Here is a 14,422-nt window from a genome sequence, read left to right on the forward strand (position 1 = left end):
CGAGTGCTTCACTGCTCGAGGCCATCTTCCTCTTCTGTAGAAGGAGGCGTACACTTAAAGTGGAAGACAAACCAAACATATTTTTTTCAAGAATATGTTCTATGCAGGTTCACTAGTTGAAACAAGGCAATATGATTAATATGAAGTATGAGCTAAGCAGCTAAATCCACCCGTTTTTAGCCATCTCAGGCGGCGGCCAGCTCAGCTTCATAAAACAGGTGAGCCGTGATTGGTCGTTATCTGAGCAGAGTGTCTGTGATGTCATTTTCAGATGACAGAAGTGACAAAATGGGTGGATTTTGTTCCACAAACACAATATTAATCAGAATGCTGCGTTTCAACTAGTGGGACTGCATAAAACATATTCTTCAAAAAATATGTTTGGGTTGACTTCTGCTTTAAGGCGTTTCTCACATGCCGGTAGACAGGCGGCTGATGCGGCTTTACGCGTATTTATACTTGCCTTTAAGACAGAGTTGGTGAGCTGCGTGTTTTGTGTTTTTTTTTTTGTTTGTTTGTTTGTTTAAATACCGATATTTCCAAAAAAAATGGTATCGAGCCGTTTTTGACGCCAAAATAACACGGAACGGTACTGGTACGGGTATCCCGTGCAACACTAATATGCACACATTTATACTGTAATGTATATACACAGTCATTGGTTGGTCTGATCCACTTACCAGCAAGCTCAAGTTGTTGGTTGTCTCATGCACTTATTTGCAGGTTGTACTGGAGTTATTGGTCTGTCCAGTCCACTTTCTAACACAAGTTTGTGTGTGTTTGTGTGTGTTTGCGTTTGTGCATGTCCTCAGCTACACGTACGAGCGCATCGACGGGCGAGTCCGCGGCAACCTGCGTCAGGCGGCCATCGACCGCTTCTGCAAGCCAGACTCGGACCGCTTCGTCTTCCTGCTGTGCACGCGGGCGGGCGGCCTGGGCATCAACCTGACGGCCGCCGACACCTGCATCATCTTCGACTCCGACTGGAACCCGCAGAACGACCTGCAGGTAGCCCCGTGCGCCCGACCTTCCGCGGGAAATTCAAAGCGGGTCTTTTGAAAACGCCGTCTGCCCCCCGCCAGGCTCAGGCGCGCTGCCACCGCATCGGCCAGAGCAAAGCCGTCAAGGTGTACCGCCTCATCACCAGGAACTCGTACGAGCGGGAGATGTTCGACAAGGCCAGCCTCAAGCTGGGCCTGGACAAGGCCGTCCTCCAGGATATCAACCGCAAGGGCGGCCTCAATGGGGTGAGACACGATTGACATGGAAATCACGATTAATAAAACCATCATTCATGGATTTCAAAACTTAGTATGTATTCAACTACTACAACTCAACTACACACTATTTTGTGATTTGTTTTTCTTGGGGGAGGGGGGGGGGTTGTTTTCCAACCATGTGACTGCAGCACAGTGAAAATGCAATAAGCTTGAATTTCATGATATTGAAAAGGTCCTTTTGTACTTGACAAAATTAGCATTAGCCAAATTAATACTGCAAACCACCGGGACACACGGTCGCAACTTGGGCATAGATTTTGAGTAATGAATTTTGTGTCGCGCACATTGGTCGAGTGGTAAGACGTTTGTGGTTTTTGGCGGCGGTGCAGGTGCAGCAGCTGTCCAAGCTGGAGCTGGAAGACTTGCTGAAGAAAGGCGCCTACGGCGCTCTGATGGACGAAGAGGACGAAGGCTCCAAGTTCTGCGAGGAGGACATCGACCAGATCCTGCAGAGACGCACGCAGACCATCACCATACAGTCCGAGGGCAAAGGGTCCACCTTTGCCAAGGTAAGCGGCGGACGCAACACCACCTTCTAGTCTTTGGCCGCTTTGACACAGTCACAAAGAATACACTTAGTCATGACTTCGAGTCGTTGGTCAGTCCAGGCTTTAGATGGACAGTTTTATGCAGTTCCTAGGAGCTATTCGAATACAGTTAGTGACTGGCCACAGTTATTGGTCGGTCCCATACACTTGCTACCAGGTCCAAGTTATTGGTTGTATGAAGTCATTGACTAGTGTAATACATTCCTTAAGAGTTATTGATCTATCTGGTACACTTATTAATACTGTATGTTCAATTTATTGGCTGGTCAGGTCTACAATTTAGTTTTTGGTCAGTCTTTTTGTGCTTGCTTTCAGTTATTGGCGGGTCTTATACATTTCTAACAGGTTGAAGTTATTGGTCACTCTGCTAGACGTAGGGAGCAGTTATTGGTCGGTGCGTTAGACTACTAGATTACCAGGTTCAAGTTATAAGTCGTTCTAGGTTTGAGTAGTTGGTCCATCCAATACAGCTGACAACATGTTCCAGTTATTGGTCAGTCTTTTATAGTAACTCATAGTTGTTGGTAGCTCTAATGCAGGCACTAAAATGTTACAGGACGTTGGTCTCATATAATGACTAACAGTTGCGAGTTATTGGCAGGTCTAGGATCTTGGTGCAGTACACTCGTACCAAGTCCAAGTGATTGGTCATTCTAAGTTTTGAGTTGTTGGTCGGTTTGACATTTCTAAAGGCTTCGAGTGATTGGTCAGTCTAATTGACTTTTGCAGTAGGTTTCAGCTATTGGTAAGTATTACACAGCTGCTTAAGCTGCTACATTGGTCTTAAAGTCACTTACGAGCAGGTTCCAGTTACTCTGAGTTATTGTTCTGCAAATTCAAACTTTTTTCTTGTGTGTTTGTTTTTTACTTTTTTCCCCTCCTCCAGGCCAGCTTCGTCTCCTCGGGCAACCGCACCGACATCTCTCTGGACGACCCCAACTTCTGGCAGAAGTGGGCCAAGATCGCCGAAGTGGAGATCGACTCCAAATCGGAGAAGGTACAAAAAAGACGAGCTATTGGAGTTGTGTCGTTGCTAAGCCAGTTCCTTCTGCCGTCACGTGGCGGCTGCACGCGCAGGAGTCGCTGGTGATCGACACGCCCCGCGTTCGGAAGCAGACGCGCCACTACAACTCCTTCGAGGACGATGAGCTGATGGAGTTCTCGGAGCTGGACAGCGACTCGGAGGAGAAGCCGTGCCGTACCCGACGCCTGGGAGAGCGCAGCCGGCGCTACCTGCGCGCCGAGTGCTTCCGCGTGGAGAAGAACCTGCTCATCTTTGGGTACAATTCAGTCTTTATTATACAGTATGTTAGGGCTGCACCTAGGCATGGGCCTATTACCTGTTTGACGCTTTACCGTGGTTGGTAAAAGTTGAGGTTTCAGTAAGCGCTAATGCTGGCCGTCACCGTGAATGAGCTCTTCTTTTCTTTTTTGGAGGGGATGTTGAAGCAAGGCACAAGTGAGTAGATGAGCTGCCTCCCGAAGTTAATTTTCTCTGATGAAGTTCTTTTTTTTCTTCTTCTTCTCAGCTAGCAGAGAGGGGAGAGTGAGCACTTATGTACGGGGGAGGGACGGAGGGAGGGAGCAAGACGAAAGAGATACATTTGCTCCTAGTGAGGAGAAGTGGTCCCTAGTTTGAATCGGTTGAGACTTGGAAGGAGTGCGGTGGTGAAAAAGTGTGATAATCAAGTAGAAATAAGGAATTTTGGTGTAAGAGAAGGTCATGAATTGAAGATTGCTGAGTATTTGATGTTGGCGTATGGTGTTTGCAGGTGGGGCCGCTGGAAGGACATCCTCAACCACGGTCGCTTCAAGTGGCACCTGACCGAGAGAGACATGGAGGCCATCTGCAGGTCAGCCACAGGCATGACATCACGCATGGATGCATGATCCACGCATTTGGAAAAGTGACATGGGTGGATGAATGCCTGGACGGATCAATGGACATTGAATGTGTGATTTTTGGAAATATGTTCCGACTTTTTAGGTAAATGGATTGTTGAAAAACAGGCAGGTGTGTGTGTGTGATTGGCTGGGGGCCTGAGAGGATTTGAGTGGGCTTTTGGATGATGATTGGATGGGTAGATGGTTGCATGATGAGCGAGTGAAACAATGAATGGACGGGTGTTGTTGATCACTGGGAGAATGGATGAAGAGTGAATGAGTGGAGGGGTCAAAGGATGAATAGATGGTTGTATTGTACAAGGATGAATGAATAGAATTATGACTCAATGAATAGATTGTTGCTGACTCGGTTTATGAATGGAAGATGGATGGATGATGATGAATGTAATGCAAGTGACTGCGTGTTTGGCTTGTCAGTGGATTATTAATATGTTGTTAATGATTGGTTGGGTTTTGAATGGAAGCTAAATGAGTGATGGATGGATGATTGGTTATCACTATCTGATGAATGCATGATTAAAGGATGGATGACAATGAATTGATTAATTATGAATAGATGATGATTGGAGACTGTCTAGATGTGGCTATGCATGACTGAGTGCTTGGATGAATGGATGATTTTGGGATGGATGTTGGGATGCTTGGATTGATGCTTGACTAATGAATTGGGAATGGAGACAGTGTTGAAATTGATGGATGAATGGACGGGTGAATCATTAAGATGTGTGATGAATGGTCAATCAAAATTAAATTGGCAACATTTTATGACGGCATTGTGTTACATATTGTTGTTTTTTTTTTTCAATTCAGGGCTCTGCTGGTTTACTGCCTGAAGCACTACAAAGGTGACGATAAAATCAAGAGCTTCATCTGGGACCTGATCTCCCCCAGCAAGGAGGGCCAGGACCAGGACCAGGAGCTGCTCAATCACTCCGGTCGGTATCTCAACCGTTTTCAACTCCATCCGTCTCCACCAAATACACTTTTGACCCCCCCCCCCCCGCCCAAACTCTCCGCTGTGTCTGTGCCTCAGGTCTGTCGGCTCCAGTTCCTCGTGGACGCAAAGGTAACAAACTCAAGAGTCCGCTGAGTGTTCCCGAGCTGAAGAACGCCGACTGGTTGGCCCACTGCAACCCCGAAGTGGTTCTGCAAGACGACAGCTACAAGAAACACCTCAAACAACACTGCAACAAGTTAGTGCAACCTAAAGTTTTACTTTGTTAAAAAAATGCTTGGGGAGAATTCAGCCACTGAAGTGACTTTGACTAAGCAATGTAATATTTGGTCGACATGTCCATCATGAAGTAGACCCACCAAAAAGTCTCATGAAGCCATGCCCAAAAAGACTCAGTTCGGAAAGTAGTCTTGGCACCGTTCTCCGCCGTTTACAAAAATCCAGCCCCGAAGTCAGTTTTGCTCAGCAACATGAAATTTGGGAGACAAAGTCTCAAAAAGTCATGCCTGAAAAGTAGTTGTGAAGGATTGTTTTTTCAGCTGTATTATCATGTCGGCCATTTCCAGGGCTCCTTCCAAGGCAAACTTGTCCTACTCTTGAAAATGTTTGCATAGAAGCCAGAGCACAACCTAGCAGCATGAACTTTGGTAGACTATCTGTCATGAATAGATCCACAAAAAAAGTCTCAAGAAGACAGGGTGGTCGGGGGAATGATACAGGATGTCTGCCGTTTTGGTTTAAAGCACCCATACAGTGATCCACTGCATATTTGTGGTTTTGCTTTTGCAAATTAGCCTACTCTTTTTTTAGAGCCTACCCTCTGTTATTTGATGACCATCTTTTCCATTTGCTTTAAGCTTAGACCAAACCAATAAAATTAATAAAACAAAATAACATTAAATTAAAATTGAATTAATTAGTAAAATAGATATTAATAGTACATTGGCGCCATAGGGTGTACTCTTGGTGTTTTTTTCTTTGTTTGTTTTAATGGTGGTCTTTGAATGCTCTTTTGTTTTGCCATGTGTGATGTCACGTCAACTAGTGATAGCGAGCGATTATGTGTTTGTATAATATACAATAAAAAACAAAAATAAATAAATAAAATTAGCCTGGTGTGCTAGCTAATAAGCTTGATGAGCCACATGTGAAGAGGATTTGTTTGCGTTGAATAATTTAACTGCAGTTGTTCATGTAAAGTGGGTTCATGATTGTGTGCAATTGTGCATGCTAGATGCATGATGTTGGTGCTTTATGATCCTCTCCATTATAATTGCTTTTCCACCATCTTACAGCATCACTTCTTTGCAAATTTTCACTTTTTGTGCCAGGGCTGGATCGGTGGCGGCTCCTCTCACCTTGAATTGTATTTGTGTGTTTGTGAGCAGGGTTCTGCTGAGGGTGAGGATGTTGTACTACCTGAAGGTGGAGGTTCTGGGTGAAGCAGCCAATCAGGCTCTTGATGGCACAGCCGCCAGGTACGAGACACCACCTTTTCACCAGGGCGCCACACGTACTGACCCATAAATGTAGGACGCTATGCCGCCACTAGCCCTTATGTTAGCGCATAGTTTCAATTCATGTCTGTGGTAGTCACTCTCTTTTCTGTCCCCCACATTATGTAATGTTGTGATGTCAGAGCTCCTCACTAACATTCATATCCAACCTGTGACTCCAGCAAACTGGACGTGTCGCTGCCCGACATCGACTACATCGAGATTCCTGCGTCGTGGTGGGACGCCGAGGCGGACAAGTCTCTGCTTGTAGGCGTCCACAAGCACGGTGAGCTTCCTGACATGATGTTTGGTGCGTGAAGAAGAAGAATACATTGTTTGAAATGTGCGCCTGAACAGGCTACGAGCGCTACAACGCCATGCGCGCCGACACCGACTTGTGCTTCCTGGAGAGGGTCGGCATGCCCGACGTCACCGCGCTCTCGGCCGAGCAGGGAGGAGGAGAGGCAGCCGCCGACGTCACCGACAGGTAGCGCCATCAAAAGAATAAAAGCACAGCAAAAAACAAAAGACAAAGGGGATTAAAATAAGCCAATGAGAAATTCATAGTGAGGTTCATACAAACCTGAAGTTTAACGAATTAAAATTTGTAGACAAGTTCAGCCAATTTCATCCAAATCAATTCAAAAAGACGTCAAAAATAAAAGACAAAAAAACGTCAAAATCATTAACGAACGACACCAATGCCAATGACGTGCATGTTTGTTGTTGGAGTGGGGACAAAGACAACAAAAAGCAGGAGACAGACAACCTAAAGCGGTAGGAAAAGACAACAATAAAAGTGTGTGTGTGTTTTTTGAGCAGCGTTGCGAAAGCGGATGACGTCAGCGAGAGCACAAACAGTAAAAGTGAAGCAGGAGACGACCGAGACGACAACAGCAAGGTATGTAGTGCGTGCGTCCTCTTCATCCACGCCCTTGTCCGCTCAGTGACCTCTTCCCCTTTGCGCTCCTCGTTCAGGGAGAGGAGAGCTGCTTGAGCACCGACGCATCTGACAAACCGGACAGTGGTGCTGTGCCAGGTTAGTAGCCCCTTTCATCCACACCTTACAACCAAGTGATTCTTTACACATAATCTGCACTATATTTGAAAAGGCACAAGCAGAAAAAAAAAAATCAAAAAAATCAAAGCAAGAATTGCACGCTCTCTATGTTAACCCATTAAAGACGGGAGCGCATAACCACGTTTCCACAACCACTAGAGCCGGGAGCGCTGTTGTCTTTCTACCTTTAAAGCCGGGAGAGCGGATACGTCTGTGTCTTTTTTTAATCCAATTCTCCGTCTCTGAGGCAATTTAATGCATCAGAATATACCGCTGAGAATGTCGCAGATTTTTTTAGAGCCGTAGGCTAATGGCGGACACAGTTGATCGCCGGGAGCTCTGAAATAAGTAACGGCAGTGATATATAAACGACACGCTGGTGGACTTTGAACCAGTGAAACCAGTCGATATGATATGGTTTGTAGACAATACAATACAATACAATTTTATTTATACAGCGCATTCCATAACAGCTAGGACCGTAACAAAGCACTTTACAATACATTTCAGCCAAAACAGTAAAATGAGCCCAATTGTCAAGTGGGTCGCCAAAGACACAGTGACGATATTGACGTCTTTGTAACAGAATAGAGGATGGTAATTACCACTCGATTTTTTTTTTAAATTAAAATAGCGCTTCTCTTGCACTGACACGTTATTTTTACATCTTCGATTGAAACATATTATTATTTACTAGTAAATAATCATAAACTCTGCCTATTTGAAAGCCACATGTCTAAGCTCTCTAATTATTTTGGAATGATGTTTCTGTCTGCTACAGTGGCTGAGATATTAATTATTTTGGAAGTGTTGAATTTCTGGGAAAACTTGAGGTTTTCAAGGGTAATTCCAAGGGCGACCGACGGTTTTGGAGAGCTGTTGAGCCAGGCGCTTTAGGGTTAAAGGCACTTGCAGATTTCTGCCTGAAAATCACAGGACTATTTAAAAACACACACACACACACACACACACACACACACAAAATTTTGCTGATCTCTATGAAAGGCACAGGGAAATAAAAATCAACACATTTGCAAGATCTCTGATCTTATGGAAAGGCACATGCAGGTGAAAAAAAAACAAAACAATTTTGCTGGACGCTGTGTGAAATGCAGACAGGCAGTTTAAAAACAATTTTCCAGGATTTGAAAAGCATCTGCAGATTACAAACCAACAATTTTGCACAATTTATTTGTGTGAAAGGTGGAGGCAGATGAAAAAAAGAATCCCCACTTTTGCAGATCTCCGTATGAAAGTCAGAGTAGCCTAACGGTTTGTCTTGTTTACCTTTGACGCTTGGCAGACTCGCACACGTCGACCGCCGACTTGTGCGCCCAGGACGCCACGCTGGTGACGACCACATTCGGCGGGGGGGCGGGAAGCGGTACGGGGGTGGCGGCCCTGCACGTGGTCCACGCGCGCCCCCTTTGGCCCGCCGGCCCGGCGCTGACGGCCCGCCTGCGCCGCCTCATCACCGCCTACCAGCGCTTCACGCTGCGCCGCGAGCCCCTTCTACGCCCCGATTTCCTGCTCCACGATGGCCTGGTAGGCCTGGGGATGGCGGGCGGTGGGAGCGGCGCAGGGGGCGCCCCTCTTGGGCACCATGCTGGTGGCGCGCTGGCCTGGCAGCTGGGCGAAGAATTGAGGCGCTGCACCGCAACCCACGCCGAATCAGACGCCGCTTTTATGGAGTGGCAGAGAAGGTGAGAGGATGACTGACACGTGACGTGCAATTTTTGCGCTTTTGTGGTGTGGAAAGCACAAGCAGACAAAAAACAAAATCCACAATTATTTATCTTGTCTGAGTGAAATGCACAGGCAGATTAAAAACATGACAGTTTGCAAGATTTCTGTGTGAAAGGCACAGGCAGATAAAATTAATTTAGCAGATTTCTGTGTAAAAGGGTCAGGCAGGTAAAAATGAACAATTTGTATGCGGACAGCATATACTGAATGAACTCAGTAATTTTGCAGTTTCTCAGACTGAGAGACACAGGAGGAATAAAATAAACAAATTTGCAGTTTCTTTGTGTGAAAGGCATAGGCAGATAAAAATTGTGAACTTGCAGATTCCTGTGTGAAAGGTACGGCTTGTTAAAAATACCAATTTAGCCGTTTCTTTGTGTGAAAGGCACAGACAGCTAAAAATGTAAAATTTTTGCAGTTTTAATGTGTGAAAGGCACAAGCAGACAAAAATCCCAAACCGACATTTGTGCGTATCTGTGTGAAATGCACAGGTAGATTAAAAGGTGACCATTTTGCAAGATTTCCGTGTGAAGGGCACAGGTGGAAGACAGTTTGCAGGTTTCTGTATTAACCCTCTCAGGCTCAAATTAAGTTTTAGTAATAGTTTAGTAGTACTTCTGAGTCAAAAAGGCTCATATAATATAAATATGTATTAATGAGGGGATTAGTGATTAGTTGTTGCGACTGCAACACCAGCCTGGAGAAGGTTAAAGGCTCAGACAGGTAAAAATCAGAAAATGTAACATTTTTGCGTGAAAGGCTCAGTGAGATAAAATGAATTAAGGTGATTTCTGTGTTAAAGACTCAGTCAGGTAAAAAAATAAATCAACAATTTGTGTGTGAAAGGCACAGAGAAGGAAATAGCAGTTTCTCTATGAGAAAGCCGCATGTGGTTAAAACTCAACAATTTAGCGCTTTCTCTGTATGAAAGGCACCGGCAGAGTTTTTTTTTTTTTTTTTTTTTTTTTTTTTTTTTTTTTTTTGTGGTCAATGTGTGTGAAAGGCATTTCAACAAGGTGTTTGTCAGATGGAGCCGGCGCGAGCAGATGGATTTCTACCGCACGGTGTCATCCTTTGGCGTCGCCTTCGACCCCGAGAGGAAAGCCTTCGACTGGTCGCAATTTCGCATATTAGCGCGACTGGAGCGGAAGACGGACGACAGTCTGGAAAGATACTTCAACTCCTTCGTCAGCATGTGCCGCGCCGCCTGCAAGCTGCCGCCCAGGAAGGAAGAAGGTGGCTAGCGCATTTGACATGATACCCCAGTTAGACTTGACTTGTAAATGTAAAGACAGGAGAAAAAGAATTGTATATTGAAATACAAGACATGCTTCCTTTAAAAAAAAAAACTAAAAAAACAAAAACATTGCCAGTGCTAATGCTAAAGTCTATGTAAAGTCCCATTGACATGCTAATGGCAAATTTGCATCAACCTCTGGGAGGGATTCTCCTTCAAATAATGAAAATTCACACACAAACGTTGTAGGAACACGTACACACAGGCAATATAACAATACCCAAAGGCAAATATTCTTCCTATTCTGTGGTGTGTAATCCACGCCCGTATGACACAACACTAAGGCCAATGGCCCAACAGCAAAAGGAACGTTATTATTATTTTTTTTTTTTAAAGTATATTCTTATTTGACTTTGTTTCTCATTTATTTTCTGGTTGTTCTTTCAACTTTTATTTTAAGTTGAGTTTTCAAGGATTCAAGGAATTGTTATCGTGGTATCAACACGTATTTCCACATGATCTGGCCCGAAATATGATACCCGAGGTCTCAGATTTGCCCGGTAAGTCCCAAGGCTTGCTAAAACAAAGATAGAATAGCAAAACAAGATGACATAAATTTGGTATTCATGGTTTAAATGTGTGCAAAAATGCATTGCAGCAAATGTGTGGCTGCAGCAGAATGAAAATGCAAGCAGCTTGAATTTCACATGATATTCACAAGGTCACTTTGTACTTGACAAAACAAACAAAAATAAGGTGTTCAACGAGCAGAGATGAATGGCCATCGGGCTTCCTCTTGTCGGTCTGATGTTTTCATCTTTGCCGCGCAGGTTTGGCAGACTCCACCATTCCGGTGGAGCCTCTGACGGAAGAGCGCGCCGCTCGGACCTTGTACCGCATCGAGCTTCTCCGCAAGATCCGCGAGCAGGTGACTAAATGACTAACGCCGCAAATCGGGAAGCCGTCGAGCGAGTTGTCCAAAGCCGGCGTCCTCGTCGCCCTCAGGTCCTCCGCCACCCGCTGCTGTCGGCCCGCCTACAGCTGTGCCGCCCGTCGCTCTACCTCCCCGTGTGGTGGGAGTCGGGCAAGCACGACCGCGACCTCCTGGTGGGGGCGGCGCGACACGGCCTGAGTCGCACCGACTTCTACATCCTCAACGACCCGCAGCTCAGCTTCCTGGAGGCTCACCGCAACTACGTGAGGGGGCACCACGCCTCGCATCTTCATAGGGTATGTCGGGGGCTTGTGCAGAAATGTGACGATGGGCGACCCCTGTTCAATGGCCATAGGTGTCACGATTAATCGATTAATTGGCAACAAATCGATCACATTAACTGTCAACTTTATTAATGATCGATTAATCATTTAAAACAGGGTTTGGCATTCAGAGTGGCCTGGGGCCGCTACGTTACTGTGTCAGGCCATCCGAAGGTCACTGACGTTGGCCCATCCGTACATATGTATACATGATCTGAAATATAGAGTCAGCACCCTCTTGTTTTTTTACATTTTCAATATTTTGATGTTTATCCACTTAAATTGATCAATCATCAATGATCTTTTTACTGTTTTTATATTCATCTAATTTATACTGCAAAAGTATCTCCATAATATGCAATAAAGGCTTAAATAATGCAACCTTAAGACGCTAAATATGAAATAATCATTGAAACCTTTGGTCACTTCACCAAATCTGGTCCTCTTTGCATAAAGTTTGGACACCACTGCTGTAAAGCTTCATCTTTTGTTTTTGAATCCAAACAAGATGTTGACAGCCAACATCTGCTTTTCCTTTGGGAAAACAATAGTCAACATTTTTGCTGAGTTTCAAACAGGTTTTGGACCAAACTAGTAACTGAATCATAATCAATTTATGGACAAAATAAGTCGGTTTAATCAGTTATGAAAACATTGTGCAGCTGCAGTATGAATAAGCTGTCATGAATGTAGTAGAAGTGTAGAAGTGCAAACTAGTCGACCTTCTTTGGCAGTCAGTCAATCAGTAGCTTTCACTTTCCCCAAGGTTGCCAAGTACCGGTACATCACTCTCTCTCTCTCTCTCTCGTGATTGTTAATTTGGGTTGTTTGAGCATTGAACAATACCAAATAAACAACAATATTCGCTTAATAAACAGTAATTGGGGAAAAAAAAGATTTTGCGGTACCTTTTCATGCAAATCCAATTTTTATTTGATTATTCAATTTATTGATGGAGTATATACCTCAAGGCAAGACATCTTCAGTTTTTTTGGTCTCACGCGTTGTGACTAAAGCTTCAATCGATCTGCCTTCCTCATCAGCTGCCGCCCCCCCACTGCTGCCTGTACGAAGCCCCCCAGCCTCCAGAATACCCCCAGCAGGCCTCCCAGCAGGCCGCTCCTCCCTCGGCTCCCTCCTATTCATCCTCGTCCTCTTCGACTTCTCACCTCCACGCTCCGCCTCCACCCCCCCTGGACGAGGCCTCCTCTCCGGGCCTGGGAATGGTTTCCGCCTCTCGGGGGGACTTCCTGGACTGCCCCCCGCTAGACGAGACCCTGGCCGACCTGGACCCCATGTCTGCGGAGGCGCTGCATGGGGGAAAGGCCTCTAAGGAGGCCCTGAACGGCTTCCCCTTCAACTCGGCGGCCGGCGGTCAGAGCATGCTCAACTCGTACGGCCGACTGGGGGGGGCCGACCTCCGCTCCGAGCTGAGGAGCGACGTGCTGGTGGGCGAGCAGGGATCGTCCGAGGAGACGGGGCTGCTGGCGCCGTCCGTGGAGCTGGATCAGCTGCAGGTACTTCAGCTTGCGTCCCTCACCACACATCACCCAACAAATGGAAACACGCGACAGACACGCGTGACCATCCCTCAAAACCTGAAAAAGCAGCAGAGTGGGCGTGACAGAAGTATGCAACATTAGGGCCGCGGTGTGCAACCTCCGTAGCCGCATGTGGCTCTTTCATCCTTCTGATTTGGCTCTCCGTCACTTTGGAAAATAATTGATGAGTAATCATGAATAGTGATTTAATTTCTAATTTTAAATTAGTACATTTTTAAATATCATTCTAAATTTTTAAGATTATGCTGCCCTTGCAACATGCTCGAGAAGCATTTTTATTTTCGCCACAATCGCTGATGTGTAACACGTGAGCAAGACATTTTCAACCCTTTAGATTGGTCAATAATTTGTAAAATAAGTAACATAACCACATGGGAACGGTGAGTTTTATGGGTTTGTGAATGAATATGAAATTGACCAAATATGGACATTTGTGAGTTTTGGCCCCGATGACAGTGATATATTAAAAGTCTACAGTGTTGTTATATTCCATAGCGAGTAGCAACCCTGTAGCCGTGACGCAAACTGGCATTTGAGATTTACAAGTTCTGACTGCCTGCGAGGCCACGATGGTATCTGAAATTGGATGAGCACGTGCCTAATTATGATAGGATGAATCAGTCAGGGGGGTCATGCGCAATCGCGGACAGCGGAGAGAGTGAGCGAGTGCGCTGGCAGGATCCGACGTTGCGCCTTTTTGAGAGCCAAATTGTGGTGGTCCTGCCAGATGCAGTGCTGGCCCCGTATATTCATAATATAATATTCATATTTTGTACAATTGCATCCATGGCCATGACTGTGTACTAACCTCAATAAAGTTGATATTAATGCTTCAAAGAAGAAATGAATTACACAAATATTCAAGCATTAACTTTGCACTTACATTACAAAAGTGCTCAATATTATTGTTTTACTTTTGTAAAAGCAGCAGTTTTCACGTGAAGGACCGCCACCATAAAAACAAACGATTCAAAATACCACTCACAATTTGCTGCTACATTAGCTTCAACGAGCCTGGCCATAGGACGTCACCTGTCAAGGGTTACAACAATAATGACACGTCGTCTGTGATCACTAACGTTGTGGTTAGCACACACAGTTGTTGTCCGCGCATTATTAATGATCTGGCAATGAAGCTTCGATTTGTATCACTGTCCGGGTTCCTTGCCGCCATTCCGTGTTCCCACCGCCGCTGGTGTGACTATTAAGGCTAGTGGCTAAGACACAAAAGCCTGAAGAAGAAACACATAGTCAAAGAAGGCTGAAAAAGAAGCGCAGAAAGTGAGCAAAATGAATAAACGTGTTGCAAAGTAGTGGTCATGAGCTGGGCTGCCACCGTCTCGTTTCTTTCTCGTCACCCCTGGCATCTGTCGGT

The 14,422-nt window shown here is 45.3% G+C and overlaps 1 protein-coding gene across 5 annotated transcripts in view; it reads left to right on the plus strand.

Moving 5' to 3' along the window:
- The window catches only part of chd6 (chromodomain helicase DNA binding protein 6), a 55,833-nt gene that overhangs the window by 22,794 nt on the left and 18,617 nt on the right, over positions 1–14,422 (plus strand). For all 5 annotated transcript variants that reach the window (XM_086039815.1, XM_086039814.1, XM_086039817.1 and 2 more), the window contains 18 exons: positions 813–1,008; positions 1,083–1,247; positions 1,610–1,789; positions 2,715–2,825; positions 2,906–3,108; positions 3,601–3,681; positions 4,544–4,668; positions 4,767–4,926; positions 6,077–6,166; positions 6,367–6,470; positions 6,542–6,671; positions 7,007–7,085; positions 7,163–7,223; positions 8,548–8,947; positions 10,019–10,227; positions 11,059–11,156; positions 11,234–11,458; positions 12,529–13,002. In XM_086039815.1, coding sequence (XP_085895941.1) covers positions 813–1,008; positions 1,083–1,247; positions 1,610–1,789; positions 2,715–2,825; positions 2,906–3,108; positions 3,601–3,681; positions 4,544–4,668; positions 4,767–4,926; positions 6,077–6,166; positions 6,367–6,470; positions 6,542–6,671; positions 7,007–7,085; positions 7,163–7,223; positions 8,548–8,947; positions 10,019–10,227; positions 11,059–11,156; positions 11,234–11,458; positions 12,529–13,002 — 3,091 coding nt within the window. The remainder of the gene's footprint in view (positions 1–812; positions 1,009–1,082; positions 1,248–1,609; positions 1,790–2,714; positions 2,826–2,905; positions 3,109–3,600; positions 3,682–4,543; positions 4,669–4,766; positions 4,927–6,076; positions 6,167–6,366; positions 6,471–6,541; positions 6,672–7,006; positions 7,086–7,162; positions 7,224–8,547; positions 8,948–10,018; positions 10,228–11,058; positions 11,157–11,233; positions 11,459–12,528; positions 13,003–14,422) is intronic.

The sequence above is a fragment of the Filicampus tigris genome, chromosome 9, assembly GCF_054856515.1.
Source record: "Filicampus tigris isolate MCC_2025a chromosome 9, RoL_Ftig_1.0, whole genome shotgun sequence".
NCBI lineage: Eukaryota > Metazoa > Chordata > Actinopteri > Syngnathiformes > Syngnathidae > Filicampus > Filicampus tigris.